General features: G+C 68.5%; 1 protein-coding gene across 1 annotated transcript; it reads right to left on the bottom strand.

The window, feature by feature from the left end:
* Positions 1–1,044: 1,044 nt before the first annotated feature.
* Positions 1,045–15,128, bottom strand: LOC148590547 (SH2B adapter protein 1-like; the record flags this gene model as incomplete). The annotated part of the gene is given in 11 exon segments (XM_088538882.1): positions 1,045–1,123; positions 2,606–2,793; positions 4,612–4,793; positions 7,502–7,569; positions 8,656–8,747; positions 10,473–10,574; positions 10,668–10,802; positions 10,804–10,893; positions 10,895–11,162; positions 11,325–11,496; positions 15,071–15,128. Coding segments are annotated over 11 exon segments (1,434 nt in total), but the record flags the coding sequence as incomplete, so codon positions are not given.
* Positions 15,129–15,535: the final 407 nt, after the last annotated feature.

Raw genomic sequence — 15,535 nt, 5'->3', positions numbered from 1 at the left:
GGGGGGTGTGACTGTTCCCCCCTCCTTGTCACACTGTAGTGTCTATGAGGGTATCGTATGGCCTGTGGGGTTGTTGTCCGACTGTCACCCCCGCCCTGTCGCGCTGTAGCGCCTGTGCGGGTGTCACGTACCTGGAGGGGAGCGGGGGCTGCTGTGTGACTGTCCCCCCGCCGAGTGACGCTGTAGCGTCCGCGGGTGTCGCGCGCCCGGGAAGGCTGTTGTGCGCCTGTTCCCTGCTGGGCGCACTGTAGCGTCCCTGGGGGTGCCACGTACCCTGGAGGGCTGTTGTGCGGCGGTCCCCCCTCGTCACGCTGTAGTGTTTGTGGGGGTGTCGCACACCCGGTGCGACGCTGTTGTGCGACTGTTCCGCTCATTGTACTGTAGTGTTTGTGCGGGGTGTCACGTACCGCGGTGGGGTGTTGTGCGACTGTCCCCCCTGTCACACTGTAGCGTCTATGGGGGTACCACACACCCGGCGGGAGGGTGTTGTGCGACTGTCCCCTAGTCACACTGTAGCGTCCATGGGGGTATCACGTACCCGTGCGGGGAGGGTGTAGCGCGACTGTCCCCCCCGTCACGCTGTAGCGTCCGTGGGGGCGTCACGCACCCGGTGGGGGGAGGCTGTTGTGCGACTGTCCCCTTGTCGCGCTGTAGCGTCTATGGGGGTCATCGCGCACCGGGGGGGCGGCCGTCGCGCGACTGTTCCCCCCGTCGCGCTGTAGCGCCCCGGGGGGGTGTCACGTACCTGGGGGTGTCACACGAACGAGTACTGGTTGCCCACGGCCCGCGCGCGCCCCGCCCCCCCCTCGGCGTCCTCCGCGGGGGCCCCCCCCCCCTCGTCCGCCTGTTGCTTCCTCCTCCTCGTCCTCCTCTTCCTCCTCCTCCTCGTCGTCACCGTCGTCCTCGTCGTCGTCACCCGGAGGGGCCCCGGCGTCCGGGGGGGCCGGGGGTCGCGGGGGGGGCGGCGGCGGCGGTGGTGGAGGGGGGGGCGGGGGGGCCCCGCGGGTCCCGCCGGGCTCTGCGGGGTGACGGCGACAGGCGGCGTCAGGCGGACGGCAACAGGCGGCGCTTGGGTGGGGGGGGTCGCCCATCCACCCCACCGCACACATGGACAAGCGGAAGGCTACAGGCGGAGGCGGGTACAGGGGGAAGGGGGTACAGGCGGAGGCAGGTACAGGCAGAAAACAGGCAGACAGCGGTACGGGCACACGAGCAACAGGCGGGCCAGGGGAAAAGAACAGGCGGACGCACACGGGGGAAGGGAACAGGCTTTCACACGCACCACGGGGCAACAGGCGGAGAGGAAGCGAAGAGGAACAATCAGACGCATGCAGTAAGGGTAAGGGACACCTGGAGAGGGGTGTACACCCGCAAAGAGAAACAGGCACAGACACGAGTTGAGGTGAAAAGAGCACACACGGGTGAGAGAAACAACCGGACACGCGAGGAAACAACACGCAGACACAAGCGGAAGCAACAAGCGGATGCGGGGAAACAACAGGCAGCCACACATGGAAGCAACAGGCGGATGCGCGGCATTGGAGGACCCGGCGCGTGGTTGGAGGACCCAGAACGCGGTCGGAGGACCCAGTATAGGATGGGGGGACCCGGAAGGCGGTTGGAGGACCCAGAATGTGATTGGAGGACCCAGAACGGGGTTGGAGGACCCAACACAGGCGGCTGGAGGCCCTGGAAGGTGGTGGGAGGACCCAGAACACGGTTGGAGGACCCAGAATGGGGTTGGAGGACCTCGCACAGGCAGTTGGAGGACCCCCACACAGGTGGTTGGAAGACCCCAAACGCGGTTGGAGGACCCAGAACGTGGTTGGTGAACCCAGAACGCGGTTGGAGACCCCAAACGTGATTGGAGAACCTGGAATGTGGTTGGAGGACCCGACACAGGCGGTTGGAGGACCTGGAACGCGGTTGGAGGACCCTGAACGCGGTTGGAGGACCCAACACCGGCGGTTGGAGGACCCGGAACGCGGTTGGAGGACCCAGAACATGGTTGGAGGCCCCCGCACAGGCGGTTGGAGGACCCCGAACGCGCTTGGAGGACCCAACACAGGCGGTGGGAGGACCCCAAACGCGGTTGGAGGACCCTGAATGTGCTTGGAGGACCCCACACAGGCGGTGGGAGGACCCGGAACGCGGTTGGAGGACCCGGAACGCGGTTGGAGGACCCGGAACGCGGTTGGAGGACCCCACACAGGCGGTGGGAGGACCCGGAATGCGGTTGGAGGACCCCACACAGGCGGTGGGAGGACCCGGAACGCGGTTGGAGGACCCGGAACGCGGTTGGAGGACCCCACACAGGCGGTGGGAGGACCCGGAACGCGGTTGGAGGACCCTGAATGCGCTTGGAGGACCCCACACAGGCGGTGGGAGGACCCGGAACGCGCTTGGAGGACCCGGAACGCAGTTGGGGGACCCCACACAGGCGGTTGGAGGACCTGGAACGCGGTTGGAGGACCCAACACCGGCGGTTGGAGGCCCCGCACAGGCGGTTGGAGGACCCGGAACGCGGTTGGAGGACCCTGAATGTGCTTGGAGGACCCCACACAGGCGGTTGGAGGACCCGGAACGCGCTTGGAGGACCCCGCACAGGCGCCGCTCCTCACCCTGCAGCCGCTGCGAGGCCACCACGTAGCTGACGAGGGTGACGTCGCTGGCGCCGCCTGACTCCAGCGGGATGGGGTGTACCCGGAAGTGCTCCAGCATGTCGAAGATGGTCTGGAACCACAGGTGCTGCACACGGCACTGCGCCTCCTCGTTGAGCGACAGCCGCAGGTGCTGCAACAGGCGGCCGGGCGTCACCCGGAGAGCGACGCGCGCCCCCAAGGTACCGCTGGACAACTGTCACTCGGAGGACAACACGCACCCGAAGTACCGCCGCACGATCGCTACGCAGAGGGCAATGTACACCCGCAAGGTACCGCCAGACGATTGTCACCCGTAAAGCACCGCACACCCGAAACACCGCCGGATGACTGTCACCCGGAAAACGACGCACACCCCTAAGGTACCGCCAGACGATTGTCACCCACAGAGTGACACGCACTCAAAGTACCGCTGGACAATCGTCACCCGGAAAGTGACGCACACCTGAAGTACCATCACACACTTGTCACCTGGAAAGCAACACACTCCCAAAGCACTGCCAGACACTTGTCACCCGGAGAGCGATGCACACCTAAAGTACCATCGGATGCTGGTCACCCGGAGAACCGCTAAGGGACTGCCTGACGCTTGTCATCTGGAGAGCGACGCACACCCAAAGTACCATCGGATGCTTGTCACCTAGAGAACCCCTAAGATACTGCCAGGCACTTGTCACTCGGAGAACAACACACCCTCAAAGCACCACCGGACACTTGTCACCCAGACAGTGACGCGCACCTGAAATACCATCAGATCCTTGTCACCCGGAGAGTGACACGCACCCCCAAGCTACCGCCGGACACTTGTCACCCGGAGAACAACACACACCCAAAATACCATCGGACGCTTGTCACCCGGAGAGCGACGCGCATCCCCAAAGTACCACTGGACAATAGTCACCCAGAGAACAACATACTCCCAAAGTACCACCGGACGCCTGTCACCCGGAGCCCAACGCACACCCCCAAGCTACCGCCAGACATTTGTCACCCGGAGAACAACACCCCCCCCAAAGTACCACCGGACAATAGTCACCCGGAGAACAACACACCCCCAAAATACCACCGGACGCTCGTCCCCCGCGCGGTACCGCCGGCGCCGCCTGTCTCACCTTGGCCTTGCCCTGGAAGTTGAAGGTGAGCACGTACTCGCCAAAGTACCACCGGACACTTGTCACCCGGAGCCCAACGCACACCCCCAAGCTACCGCCAGACATTTGTCACCCGGAGAACAACACCCCCCCAAAGTACCATCGGACGCCTGTCACCCGGAGAGCGACGCGCATCCCCAAAGTACCACCGGACAATAGTCACCCGGAGAACAACACACCCCCAAAATACCATCAGACGCTTGTCACCCGCGCGGTACCGCCGGCGCCGCCTGTCGCACCTTGGCCTTGCCCTGGAAGTTGAAGGTGAGCGCATACTCGCCAAAGTACCATCGGATGCTTGTCACCCGGAGAACCCCTAAAGTACCGCCGGACACTTGTCACCCAGAGAGTGACACACACCCAAAGTACCACCACACAATCATCACCTGGAGAGCGACGCACACCCCCAAAGTACCGGCGGACGATTGTCACCCAGAGAACAACGCACTCCCAAAGTACCATCGGATGCTTGTCACCCGGAGAGTGACACGCACCTAAACTACCATCGCCAGAGAGTGACGCACACCTAAAGTACCATTGGACTCTTGTCACGCGTAGAACCGCTAAAGCACTGCTGGACGCTTGTCACCTGGAGAGCAACACACACGCAAAGCACCACCAGATGCTTGTCACCCGCACAGTGATGCACACCCAAAGTACCATCAGACGCTTGTCACCCGGAGAGCGACACGCACCCCCAAGCTACCGTCGGACGATTGTCACCCAGAGAGCAACACACCCCCAAAATACCACCGGACGCTCGTCACCCGCGGCGGTACCGCCGGCGCCGCCTGTCGCACCTTGGCCTTGCCCTGGAAGTTGAAGGTGAGCACGTACTCCCCGCGCCGGGTCTCGCTCTGGCGCACCAGGAACACCCCGTGGGCGCCGCTACCGCCGGCCAACACCAGCTGGGCGGCCTTGAGGCGCGACAGCGTCCCGTGGAACCAGGGGTAGTCGCCCAGCGGCTGTTCGGCCTCCTCGGCTACAGGCGGAGGAAGGGGGGGAGGGGGGGGCGGCGGGGAGGGGGGGGGAGGGGGGGGGCGGGGGGGGGGAAAGGGGGCTGGGGGGAGGGGGGCGTGTGAGGCTGCCCCACGGGTGCCCCATAGACCCCCATGGCTGCCCCACGGCTGCCCCATAGATCCCCATGGCTGCCCCATAGGTGCCCCATGGACCCACAACTGCCCCATGGATGCCCCATATATCCCCATGGCTGCCCCATAGACTGCCCAGACGCCCCATAGCTGCCCCATGGATGCCCCATAGACCCCCATGGCTGCCCCATAAACCCTCAGGGCTGCCCCATAGATCCCCACGGCTGCCCCATAGCTCCCCCATAGACCGCCACAGCTGCCCCATGGATGCCCCATGGATGCCCCATATATCCCCATGGCTGCCCCATAGACTGCCCAGACGCCCCATAGCTGCCCCATGGATGCCCCATAGACCCCCAACTGCCCCATAGATCCCCAAGCTGCCCCACGGCTGCCCCATAGATCCCCATGGCTGCCCCATAGACCCCCAAGCTGCCCCATGGCTGCCCCATAGATCCCGCCTGGCTGCCCTATGGCTGCCCCATAGACTGCCCAGACGCCCCATAGCTGCCCCATGGATGCCCCATAGACCCCCATGGCTGCCCCATAGCTGCCCCATAGACCCCCACGGCTGCCCCACGGATGCCCCATAAACCCCCCTGGCTGCCCCATAGATCCCCAAGCTGCCCCATGGCTGCCCCATGGATGCCCCATAAACCCCCCTCGCTGCTCCCTAGATCCCCAAGCTGCCCCATGGATGCCCCATGGATGCCCCATAGATCCCCATGGCTGCCCCATAGACCCTCAAGCTGCCCCATGGCTGCCCCATAGACCGCCCAGATGCCCCATAACTGCCCCATGGATGCCCTATGGATCCCCCATGGCTGCCCCACAGATCCCCATGGCTGCCCTATGGCTGTCCCATAGACCGCCAAGATGCCCCACAGCTGCCCCATAGGTGCCCCGTGGACCCACAACTGCCCCATGGCTGCCCCATGGATCCCCAGGGCTGCCCCATGGACCCACAACTGCCCCATAGGTGCCCCATAGACCCCCGAGCGGCCCCATAAGGGAGACGGAGACCCTCAACCTACCCCACGGCTGCCCCATAGACCCGCAACTGCCCCATAGACCCCCCGAGCTGCCCCGTGGCTGCCCCATAGCCCCCCCCCCATAGCCCCATAGCCCCCCCCCCCAGCCCCATAGCGGCACTTGGGGGTCACCCCCCCCCCACCCCATAGCCCCCCCCCATAGCCCCATAGCAGCACTTAGGGGTCACCCCCCCCCATAACCCGCCCCCATAGGGGCACTTAGGGGTCAGCCCCCCCCGCCTGCCCCATAGCGCCCCCCCCCCAGCCCCATAGCAGGGTCAGCGGCCCCCCATAGCGCCCCCCCCCCCGCCCCATAGCGGCACTTAGGGGTCACCCCCCCCGCCCCATAGCAGCACTTGGGGGTCACCCCCCCCCCGCCCCATAGCCCCCCCCCCAGCCCCATAGCGCCCCTCCCTGCCCCATAGCGGCACTTGGGGGTCACCCCCCCCCCCGCCCCATAGCGCCCCTCCCCCCCCCCCACCTGCTCCGCCGTCGCCTCCGTCTCCGAAGGGGGAGGGGGGAGGGGGGGGCGGCGGGGGGGGGGGGCGGCGCCGCGGGGGGGGGGGGCGGCGGCTCCTCCAGGGGGGCGCGGGGGGGCAGCCGGGGGGGCGGGGCCTCGGCGGCGCCTGTAGTTGGGGGGGGGGGGTGACAACAACAGGCGGAACCGGCTGTCAGGGTGACGCGGGGGGGAGGGTTGCCCCGCCCCCCCATCGTGGCCCCGCCCCCCTCATCGAGACCCCGCCCCCCATCGTGGCCCCGCCCCCCATCGTGGCCCCTGCCCCGTGGCCCCGCCCCCTCCATCGTGGCCCCGCCCCCGTCGTGGGCCCCGCCCCGTGGCCCCGCCCCCCATCGTGACCCCCCGCCCCGTGGCCCCGCCCCCCCCTCGTGGGTCCCGCCCCGTGGCCCCGCCCCCTCCATCGTGGCCCCGCCCTCATCGTGGCCCCGCCCTCATCGTGGCCCCCGCCCCTGGCCCCGCCCCCCGTCGTGGCCCCCGCCCCATGGCCCCGCCCCCCATCGTGGCCCCGCCCCCCATCGTGGCCCCGCCCTCATCGTGGCCCCGCCCCCCATCGTGGCCCCCGCCCCGTGGCCCCGCCCCGCCCCCATCGTGGCCCCGCCCCCCATCGTGGCCCCTGCCCCGTGGCCCCGCCCCCCCTCGTGACCCCGCCCCCCATGGTGGCCCCGCCCCCTGACCCTCCCTCCATGGTGACCCCGCCCCCCTCGTGGCCCCACCCCCCCTCGTGACCCCGCCCCCCATGGTGGCCCCGCCCCCTGACCCTCCCTCCACGGTGACCCCGCCCCCCTCGTGGCCCCGCCCCCTCATCGTGACCCCGCCCCCCATGGTGGCCCCGCCCCCTGACCCTCCCTCCATGGTGGCCCCGCCCCCATCGTGGCCCCGCCCCCCATCGTGGCCCCGCCCCCCCGTCGTGGGCCCGCCCCCCCCGTCGTGGGCCCGCCCCCCATCGTGGCCCCCCTCCGTGGCCCCGCCCCCCCTCGTGGCCCCGCCCCCCCGTGGCCCCGCCCCCTCCATCGTGGCCCCGCCCCCCCTCGTGGCCCCGCCCCCTCCTCACCCTGTTCCGGGCGGGAGTCGCCGCTGGCGCCGGGAGGGGCTTCCGGGAGCGCCGGGGGGGGCGGGGCCCTGCGGGAAAAGGGGCGGGGTTAAAGGGGGGTGGGGTGGGGGGGGCTATAGGGCTTGGGGGGGGGAGGGGGGGTTGATGGGGGGGGGGGGGGCCTGGGGTCCCTATAGGGCACAAGGGGGTCCCAGGGGGTCTATAGGGCCCAAGGGGAGTCCAGGGGGTCCCTATAGGGCACAAGGAGGTCCCAGGGGGTCTATAAGGCCCGGGGGGCCCGGGGGTCCCTATAGGGCCCAGGGGGTCCCAGGGGGTCCCTATAGGGCCTGGGGGGTCCCAGGGGGTCTATAGGGTCCAGGGGGTCCCTATAGGGCCCAAGGGGATCCCGGGGGGTCTATAGGGCCCAAGGGGGGTCCAGGGGGTCCCTATAGGGCCCCAGGAGAGTCCTAGGGAGTCTATAGGGCCCAAGGGGATCCCAAGGGGTCTATAGGGCCCAGGGGCGTCCAGGCGGGTCCCTATAGGGCCCAAGGGGGTCCCAGGGGGTCCCTATAGGGCCCAAAGGGATCCCAGGGGGTCCCTATAGGGCACAAGGGGGTCCCAGGGGGTCTATAGGGCCCAGGGGGAGTCCAGGGGGTCCCTATAGAGCCCAAGAGGATCCCAGGGGGTCCCTATAGGGCCCAGGGGGGGTCCAGGGGGTCCCTATAGGGCACAAGGGGGTCCCAGGGGGTCCCTATAGGGCCCAGGGGGGGTCCAGGGGGTCCCTATAGGGCACAAGGGGGGTCCCAGGGGGTCCCTATAGGGCCCAGGGGGGGTCCAGGGGGTCTATAGGGCCCAAGGGGGGTCCAGGGGATCCCTATAGGGCACAAGAGGGATCCAGGGGGTCCCTATAGGGCACAAAGGGGTCCCAGGGGGGTCCCGGGGGTTCCTGGGGGTTGTTCTGGGGGTTCCCGGGGGTTGTTCCAGGGGTTGTTCCGGGTGTTGCTCCGGGGGTTGTTCCAGGGGTTGTTCCGGGGGTTGCTCCGGGGGTTGTTCCAGGGGTTCCCGGGGTTGTTCCCGGGGGTTGTTCCGGGGGTTGTTCCGGGGGTTCCTGGGGGTTGTTCTGGGGGTTCCCGGGGGTTGTTCCAGGGTTGTTCCGGGTGTTGCTCCGGGCTCACGGGGGGCTCATGCAGCCCTGGATCTCGTCCAACCACGCGCGGGTCTGCAGGGGATCCCCGGCGTCGAGCACGAACTCCAGCGCGTCACCCGTCTGCAACAACGCGACAGGCGACTGTCACCCCATGGGAACGGCGTGACACCCGTCTGGGAACAACGCGACAGCGCGTCACCCGTCTGCAACAACGCGACAGGCGACTGTCACCCGTGTAGGAACAGCGTGACACCCGTCTGGAACAACGCGACAAACGAGTGTCACCCCATGGCAACGGTGTGACACCCGTCTGGGAACAACACGACAGCGTGTCACCCCATGGGAACAGCGTGACACCCGTCTGCAACAACGCAACAAACGAGCGTCACCCCATGGGAACGGCGTGACACCCGTCTGGGAACAACGCGACAGCGCGTCACCCATCTGCAACAACGCGACAAACGAGCGTCACCCAATGGGAACAGTGTGACACCCATCTGCAACAACGCGACAAACGAGTGTCACCCGATGGGAACGGCGTGACACCCGTCTGCAACAACGTGACAGGCGACTGTCACCCGTGTAGGAACTGCGTGACACCCGTCTGCAACAATGGGACAAACCAGTGTCACCCAATGGGAATGGTGTGACACCCATCTGCAACAACGCGACAGGTAACTGTCACCCAATGGGAACAGCATGACACCTGCCTGCAACAACGCAAAAAACGAGCGTCACCCAATGGGAACAGTGTGACACCGGCCTGCAACAACGTGACAAACCGGTGTCACCCAATAGGAATAGTGCGACACCTGTCTGGAACAATGTGACAGGGCGTCACCTGTGTGGGAACACTGTGACACCCTTGTGACACCCGTCCGGGAACAGTGCGACAGCCGTGTGGGAACAACGTGAAAAGTGAGTGTCACCCGTCTGCAAACAACACGACAACGCATCACCCGTCTGGGAACGCTGTGACGCCCCTGTGTCACCCGTCTGGAACAACGTGAGAGCGCGTCAACTGTGCATGAAAACTGTGACACCCGCGTGGTAACAATGTGACAACGTGCCACCCAACTGCGAACAACGTGACAGCACGACACCCGTCTGGGAACAGTGAGACAACACATCACCCGTCTCGGAACAACGTAACAGCACGCCAAGCGCCTGGGAACAGCGCGACACCCCCGTGGGAACAATGTGACAGTGAGTCACCCGGTGACAGCACGTCACCCGTCTGGGAACAACGTGACAGGCGAGTGTGGGAACACTGTGACACCGCGTCACCCATCTGGGGACAGCGCGACAGGTGAGTGTCACCCACCTGGAGACACCGTGACACTCGCGTGGGGACAACGCAACAGGCGTGTGTCACCCAGCCACGGTGCATCACCCATCTGGGGACAGCACAACAGCGTGTGTCACACGTCTGGGGACACCGTGACACCACAACACCCATCTGGGAACGGCGCAAGAGCGTGTCACCCATCTGAGAACACTGTGATACCCATGTGTCACCCGTGTGTGGACACTGTGACACCGCGACACCCGTCTGGGAACACCGCGACAGCCCATGTCACCCATCTGGAGACACCGCCGCAACCCGCGTCACCCCCACGTCACCTTCCTGTATCAATGCGTCACTCCTGTGATGTCCCCCTGTCACCTCCAGTGTCCCTGTGTCACCCCCACGGTGTCCTCCTGTCACCCCCGCGTCACCCGATGCCACCAACAGCGTCCCCGCATCACCCGGTGTCCCCCCCCGTGTCACCCCGGGCGGCTCCGGCAGCGTCTCCAGACCCCTCCGCTTGTCCCCCCGGTGTCCCCGTGTCACCCGGTTGTCACCTTGAGCACGAAGGTGTTCTCCCGGTCGGGCATCTCCAGCGGCGTCGTGGTGCGGACGGCTGTCACCGCCGAGCAGGGCACGCTCACCCGCGCCTTGGCCGCCTGTAGCGGGGACGCGGTGACGACGTCAGGGCGACGGCCGGCGTCCGGGTGACACCAACATCCGGGTGACGCCGGCGTCCGGGTGACACCCACCTTGGGCGGGACGTAGAACTCGAGCGCGTAACCGTCGGCCTTGGCGGGGCGCCGCAGCAACAGGCGGCAGCGCTGCCAGCGGCTCCGCGCGCCGCCTACAGCCGCCTCGTCGGGTGACATGAGCTGCAACAACCCCCTCGCGCCGCACCCCGCGCCCGCCGGGCGCCCGGCCCAGCCGCAGCCGCTCGAAACGCTGTACCCAGCGCTCGGCGCCTGTGTCGCCGCCCGCCGCCTGACGAGTTCGAGTTGGTGTTGGCGGCGCCGGGGCGGGCGTCAGGCGGCGCGGGGGTCGCACCGCCGCGCCACTGCAGCATCCCCCGCACGCTGCGGCCCACGCTGCGCAGCGAGAACCGCCGGCGCGCCTTGGCCTTGGTCACGGTGACAACAGCCGCCTCGTCGGTGGTTGCGCGCGGCGGCGCGGGGGTGTCGCGCGGCGGGCGGGTCCCGGTGAACGGCGCGATGGCGCAGCGCGGCGGGGAGCCGTCACCCGGCGCGCCGCTGTTGCGGCGGGGTCGTCGCCGGGCGTAGCGGCGCCGTCACCCGGCGAGGCGGCGCCGTCAACCGGAGCGGTGACACCGTCGCCCGCAGCGCCGTCCCAGGCGGCGTCGGGGCCGTCAGGCGGGCGTCGCGGTGACGTCCCCGTCCCAGGTGGCGGTGACGGCGCGGGCCACCTCGGCCTCGAAGTGGTGCACGAAGCGCTGGGCGAAGCGGTGACAGGCGGCGGCGTCGGCGCCTGACGCCGCCAGGACGCGACGCGCCAGGTCCCGCGCGGCCGCCCGCGCCTGACGCTCACACACGTCCCGCCAGCCCGGGGGGGGCGGCCCCGGCGCCCCCCCGTTCATCGCGGTGACGGCGGCGGCAACACCCGGAAAGGCGACGGGGGCGACGCCGGTGACGGTGACGACGACGGCGGCGATAGCGGTGACGGTGACAACGCCGCTAAGGGCAACGACGACAACACCAGCAACGAGAGCGGTGACGGTGACGACGCGGGTGACGGTGACAACGACGTCAATAGGAGCGACGGTGACAATAGTGGTGACGGTGACAATGCTGCTAAGGCAACAACGACGTCAACAGCAGCAATAAGAGCGTTGACGGTGACAATTCGGGTGACTGGTGACAACAGCAGTGACGGTGACAAGGCGGTAACAGCAACAACGGCGTCGATGGTGGTGATGGCAACTGTAGCGGTGACGGCTGCAGTGACGGTGACAACGATGTCAACGGTGACAATAGCGGTGACGGTGACAACGCTGCTAAGGACAACGACGACGTCAACACCAGCAACGAGAGCAGTGACGGTGACAACGCGGGTGACGGTGACGACGACGTCAACGGTGACAATAGCGGTGACGGTGACAACGCTGCTAAGGGCAACAATGATGTCAGCAGCGAGAGCGGGTGACGGTGACGACGCGGGTGACGGTGACAATGATGTCAATGGGAGCGGCGGTGACAAGGCGGTAAGAGCAACAACGGTGTCGATGGTAGCGATGGCAACTGTAGCGGTGACGGTGACAACGGTGGTGACGGTGACAGCGGCGGTGACAACGTCAGGAACAGCAACGGGGTGACGACGTTGTCAATGGCGCAGATGGTGACGGTGACAACGCCAGCAAGGGCGACAACCAAAGCGACGGTGACAACGCCGGTGACGGTGACAACGGCAGCGACGGTAGCGGTGACGGTGACGACGGTGCTGGTGACAACAGTCGTTCCGGCGCCCGCGGGGGGGCTCAGCTGTGGGGGGAGCAAAGGGGGGTTATGGGGGATGGGGGGGCCATGGGACCCCAGGACCCCATATGGACCCTATGGAACCCCAGAACTGCCCCATAGAACCCTATGGGCCCCCTATAGACCCTATGGGACCCCCAGGACCCCCATAGACCCTATAGGGGTTCCAGGACCCCCATAGACCCTATGAGACCCCCAAAACCGCCCCATAGACCCCCTATGGGCCCCCTATAGACCCTATGGGCCCCACAGGACCCCCCATAGACCCCATAGGACCCCCCAAACCACCCCATAGACCCTATAGGACCCCCATAGACCCTATGGGACCCCCAGGACCCCCTAGAGACCCTATGGAACCCCAGAACCGCCCCATAGACCCTATGGGCCTCCTGTAGTCCCTATGGGCCCCACAGGACCCCCCATAGACCCCACAGGACCCCCCAAAACTGCCCCATAGACCCTATGAGACCCCCAGGACCCCCCATAGACCCCATAGGACCCACCATAGACCCCATAGGAGCCCCAAAACTGCCCCATAGACCCTATGGGACCCCCAGGACCCCCATAGACCCCTATGGGCCCCCTATAGACCCTATGGGCCCCACAGGACTCCCCATAGAGCCTATAGGACCCCCAAAATGCCCCATAGACCCTATGGGACCCCAAGACCCCCCATAGACCCTATGGACCCCCCCATAGACCCTATGAGACCCCCAGGACCCCATATGGACCCTATGGAACCCCAGAACTGCCCCACAGACCCTATAGGGCCTCCAGGACCCCCATAGACCCCTATAGGGCTCCCAGAACCGCCCCATAGACCCTATAGGACCCCATAGACCCTATGGGACCCCCAGGACCCCCCATAGAACCTATGGAACCCCAGAACTGCCCCATAGACCCTATGGGACCCCCAGGACCCCCATAGACCCCTATGGGCCCCCCAAAACCGCCCCATAGACCCTATAGGGCCCCCAGGACCCCCATAGACCCTATGGGGCCCCCAGGCCCCTATGGGACCCCCCGGGCCCCCCGGACCGGCCCCACGGGCCCCTATAGCCCCTATAGCCCCTATAGCCCCTACAGGCCCCTCCGGGCCCCCCCGGGGCCCCGTTCCCGCCCCATGGACCCTATGGGCCCCCCCGGCCCCCCCGCAGGCCCCTATGGGAGCCCCGGAACCCCCGGACCTGCCCCACGGGCCCTATAGGGCCCCCCTATAGACACCCCCCGCCCCGCGCGCACCTTCCGCTTCCGGGGCGGCCGCCGCGCTTCCGCTTCCGCCCCCTGCCGGGGCGGGGCGGGGAGGAGGCTGAAGGGGGGGGAGAGACCATAGAGAGGAGGGGGCGGGGCCCAGAGCGGCCGGGGTGGGGGCGGAGCGCCCCCCAGCGCTCACCATAGAGACGGGCGGCGGGTCACGGAGCGGGGGGGGCTAGAGCGGCCCCGGGGGCCATAGAGAGGCGGCGCCCGCGCGCCTAGAGCGCCGCCATAGAGGCTCAAAGACCATAGAGCGCCCCCGGCAGGCCCGGGGGGGCGTGGAGGTGTTGGCGGGGGGGGGGGGTCGCACACCCGCTGCCGCCGGTACCTGAGTCCTCCAGTCCTCCAGCGCGGGGGGGGGGACCGGGACTCGTTTCCGCGCGGAGGGATCCGTCCCGTGTCCTCACGTGACCCCCGCGGCGCCCAGCGCGCATGCGCAAGGGGAGGGGGGCGCCGGAGCTGTCGCGCATGCGCGGCGGGAGGGGCGGGGGAAAAGAGAGGAGACGGTTGCGCATGTGCAAAGGGGGGGGGCGCGAGCGGCGGCGGCCGCGCATGCGCAGCGGGGGGGGGAAGCGCGAGGGGCGCCGACTGCGCATGCGCGGTCGGGGGGGGAAGGGGCGAGCGGGGCCGCACGCGCATGCGCATGGGGATAGTCGCGGGGGGGGAGCGCGAGAGGCTCAGGCCGCGCATGCGCACTGGGGGGGGCAGTGCGAGCGGCGCCGGTTGCGCATGCGCACTGGGGGGGGCAGTGAGCGCGGCACCGGTAGCGCATGCGCAGCGGGAGGGAGGCCAGTGCGAGCGGCTCCGGCTGCGCATGCGCAGAGGGGGGAAGCGCGAGCGACCCTCACTGCGCATGCGTAAGCGGGGGGGGGCCGCGCGAGGGGTGCAGTCGCGCATGCGCAGCGCGGGGAGGGCCAGTGCGCTCGGCGCCGGTTGCGCATGCGCAGCAGGGCGGGGGCGCGCGCGCGGGGCTGCCCCGCGCATGCGCAGCGGGAGGGGGCGCACCGGCCGCGCATGCGCAGGCCGCGCTCGCGCGGGGGAGGGGGTGGGGAGCGGGTCCTTTGTGGCGCCGCGCATGCGCAGCCGGGACTACTTTTTCCCGCCGCGCGGAGGCGACGCCGGTGCCGGGAGCAGAGGGGGGCGGAGCCAGCGGGCGGTCACGTGAGCGGCGGCCAAAGCGGCGGGGGGGAGGGAGGAAGGGGGCCGAATCGGGGCTAAAAAAGGGGAAAAAAGGGCAAAAAAAAAAAGCTCCGCGTCGGCGCATGCGCGGAGAGGCCCCGCCCCCTGCGCGCGAGGGGAGGAGGCGCCGCCGCCGCCGCCCGGTGCCGCCGCCGCGGGGGGGGCCGCCCCCGCCGCCGCTTCCGCCATGTTGAAGCAGCCGCCGCCGCCGCCCCCTCCCCCTCCCGCCGCCCGGAAGGCGCCGCCGCCGCCGCCCCCTCCCCCCCCCGCCGCTTCCGCCGCTTCCGCCGCCTCCAGCCCCAACGGGGGCCCCCGGGCCCCGCCCCCCCCCGCCGCGACCGGCGGCGCCAGGTGACACCGCGGGGGGGGGGAGGGGGGGCCCAGGCGACCGGGACAACCCCCCCCCCCCCATTGGGTTCCGGGTGTCCCCCCTAAATCGGTCCCCCCCCCCATGGACTCCCCCCCCATTGGGGTCCAGGTGTCTCCCCTAAATTGGCCCCCCCATCAACCCCCTCCCATTGGGTTCCGGGTCCCCAACCCCCCCCCCCATCAACCCCCCTATTGGGGTCCGGGTGTCCCCCCTAAATTGGCCCCCCCATCAACCCCCTCCCATTGGGGTCCGGTTCCCCCCCCCCGGGATGGGGCCCAGGCGTCCGGGCCCCCCCACCCCCCCATTGACACCCCCTAATTGGGGTCTG

The sequence above is a fragment of the Tinamus guttatus genome, unplaced genomic scaffold (genome assembly GCF_059628265.1).
Source record: "Tinamus guttatus ecotype Peru unplaced genomic scaffold, ASM5962826v1 Tinamus_guttatus_pri_ptg001267l, whole genome shotgun sequence".
NCBI classification, from domain to species: Eukaryota; Metazoa; Chordata; class Aves; order Tinamiformes; family Tinamidae; genus Tinamus; species Tinamus guttatus.
The sequence above is the reverse complement of the archived record's forward strand: the minus strand, read 5'-3'. Positions and strand labels throughout refer to the sequence as shown.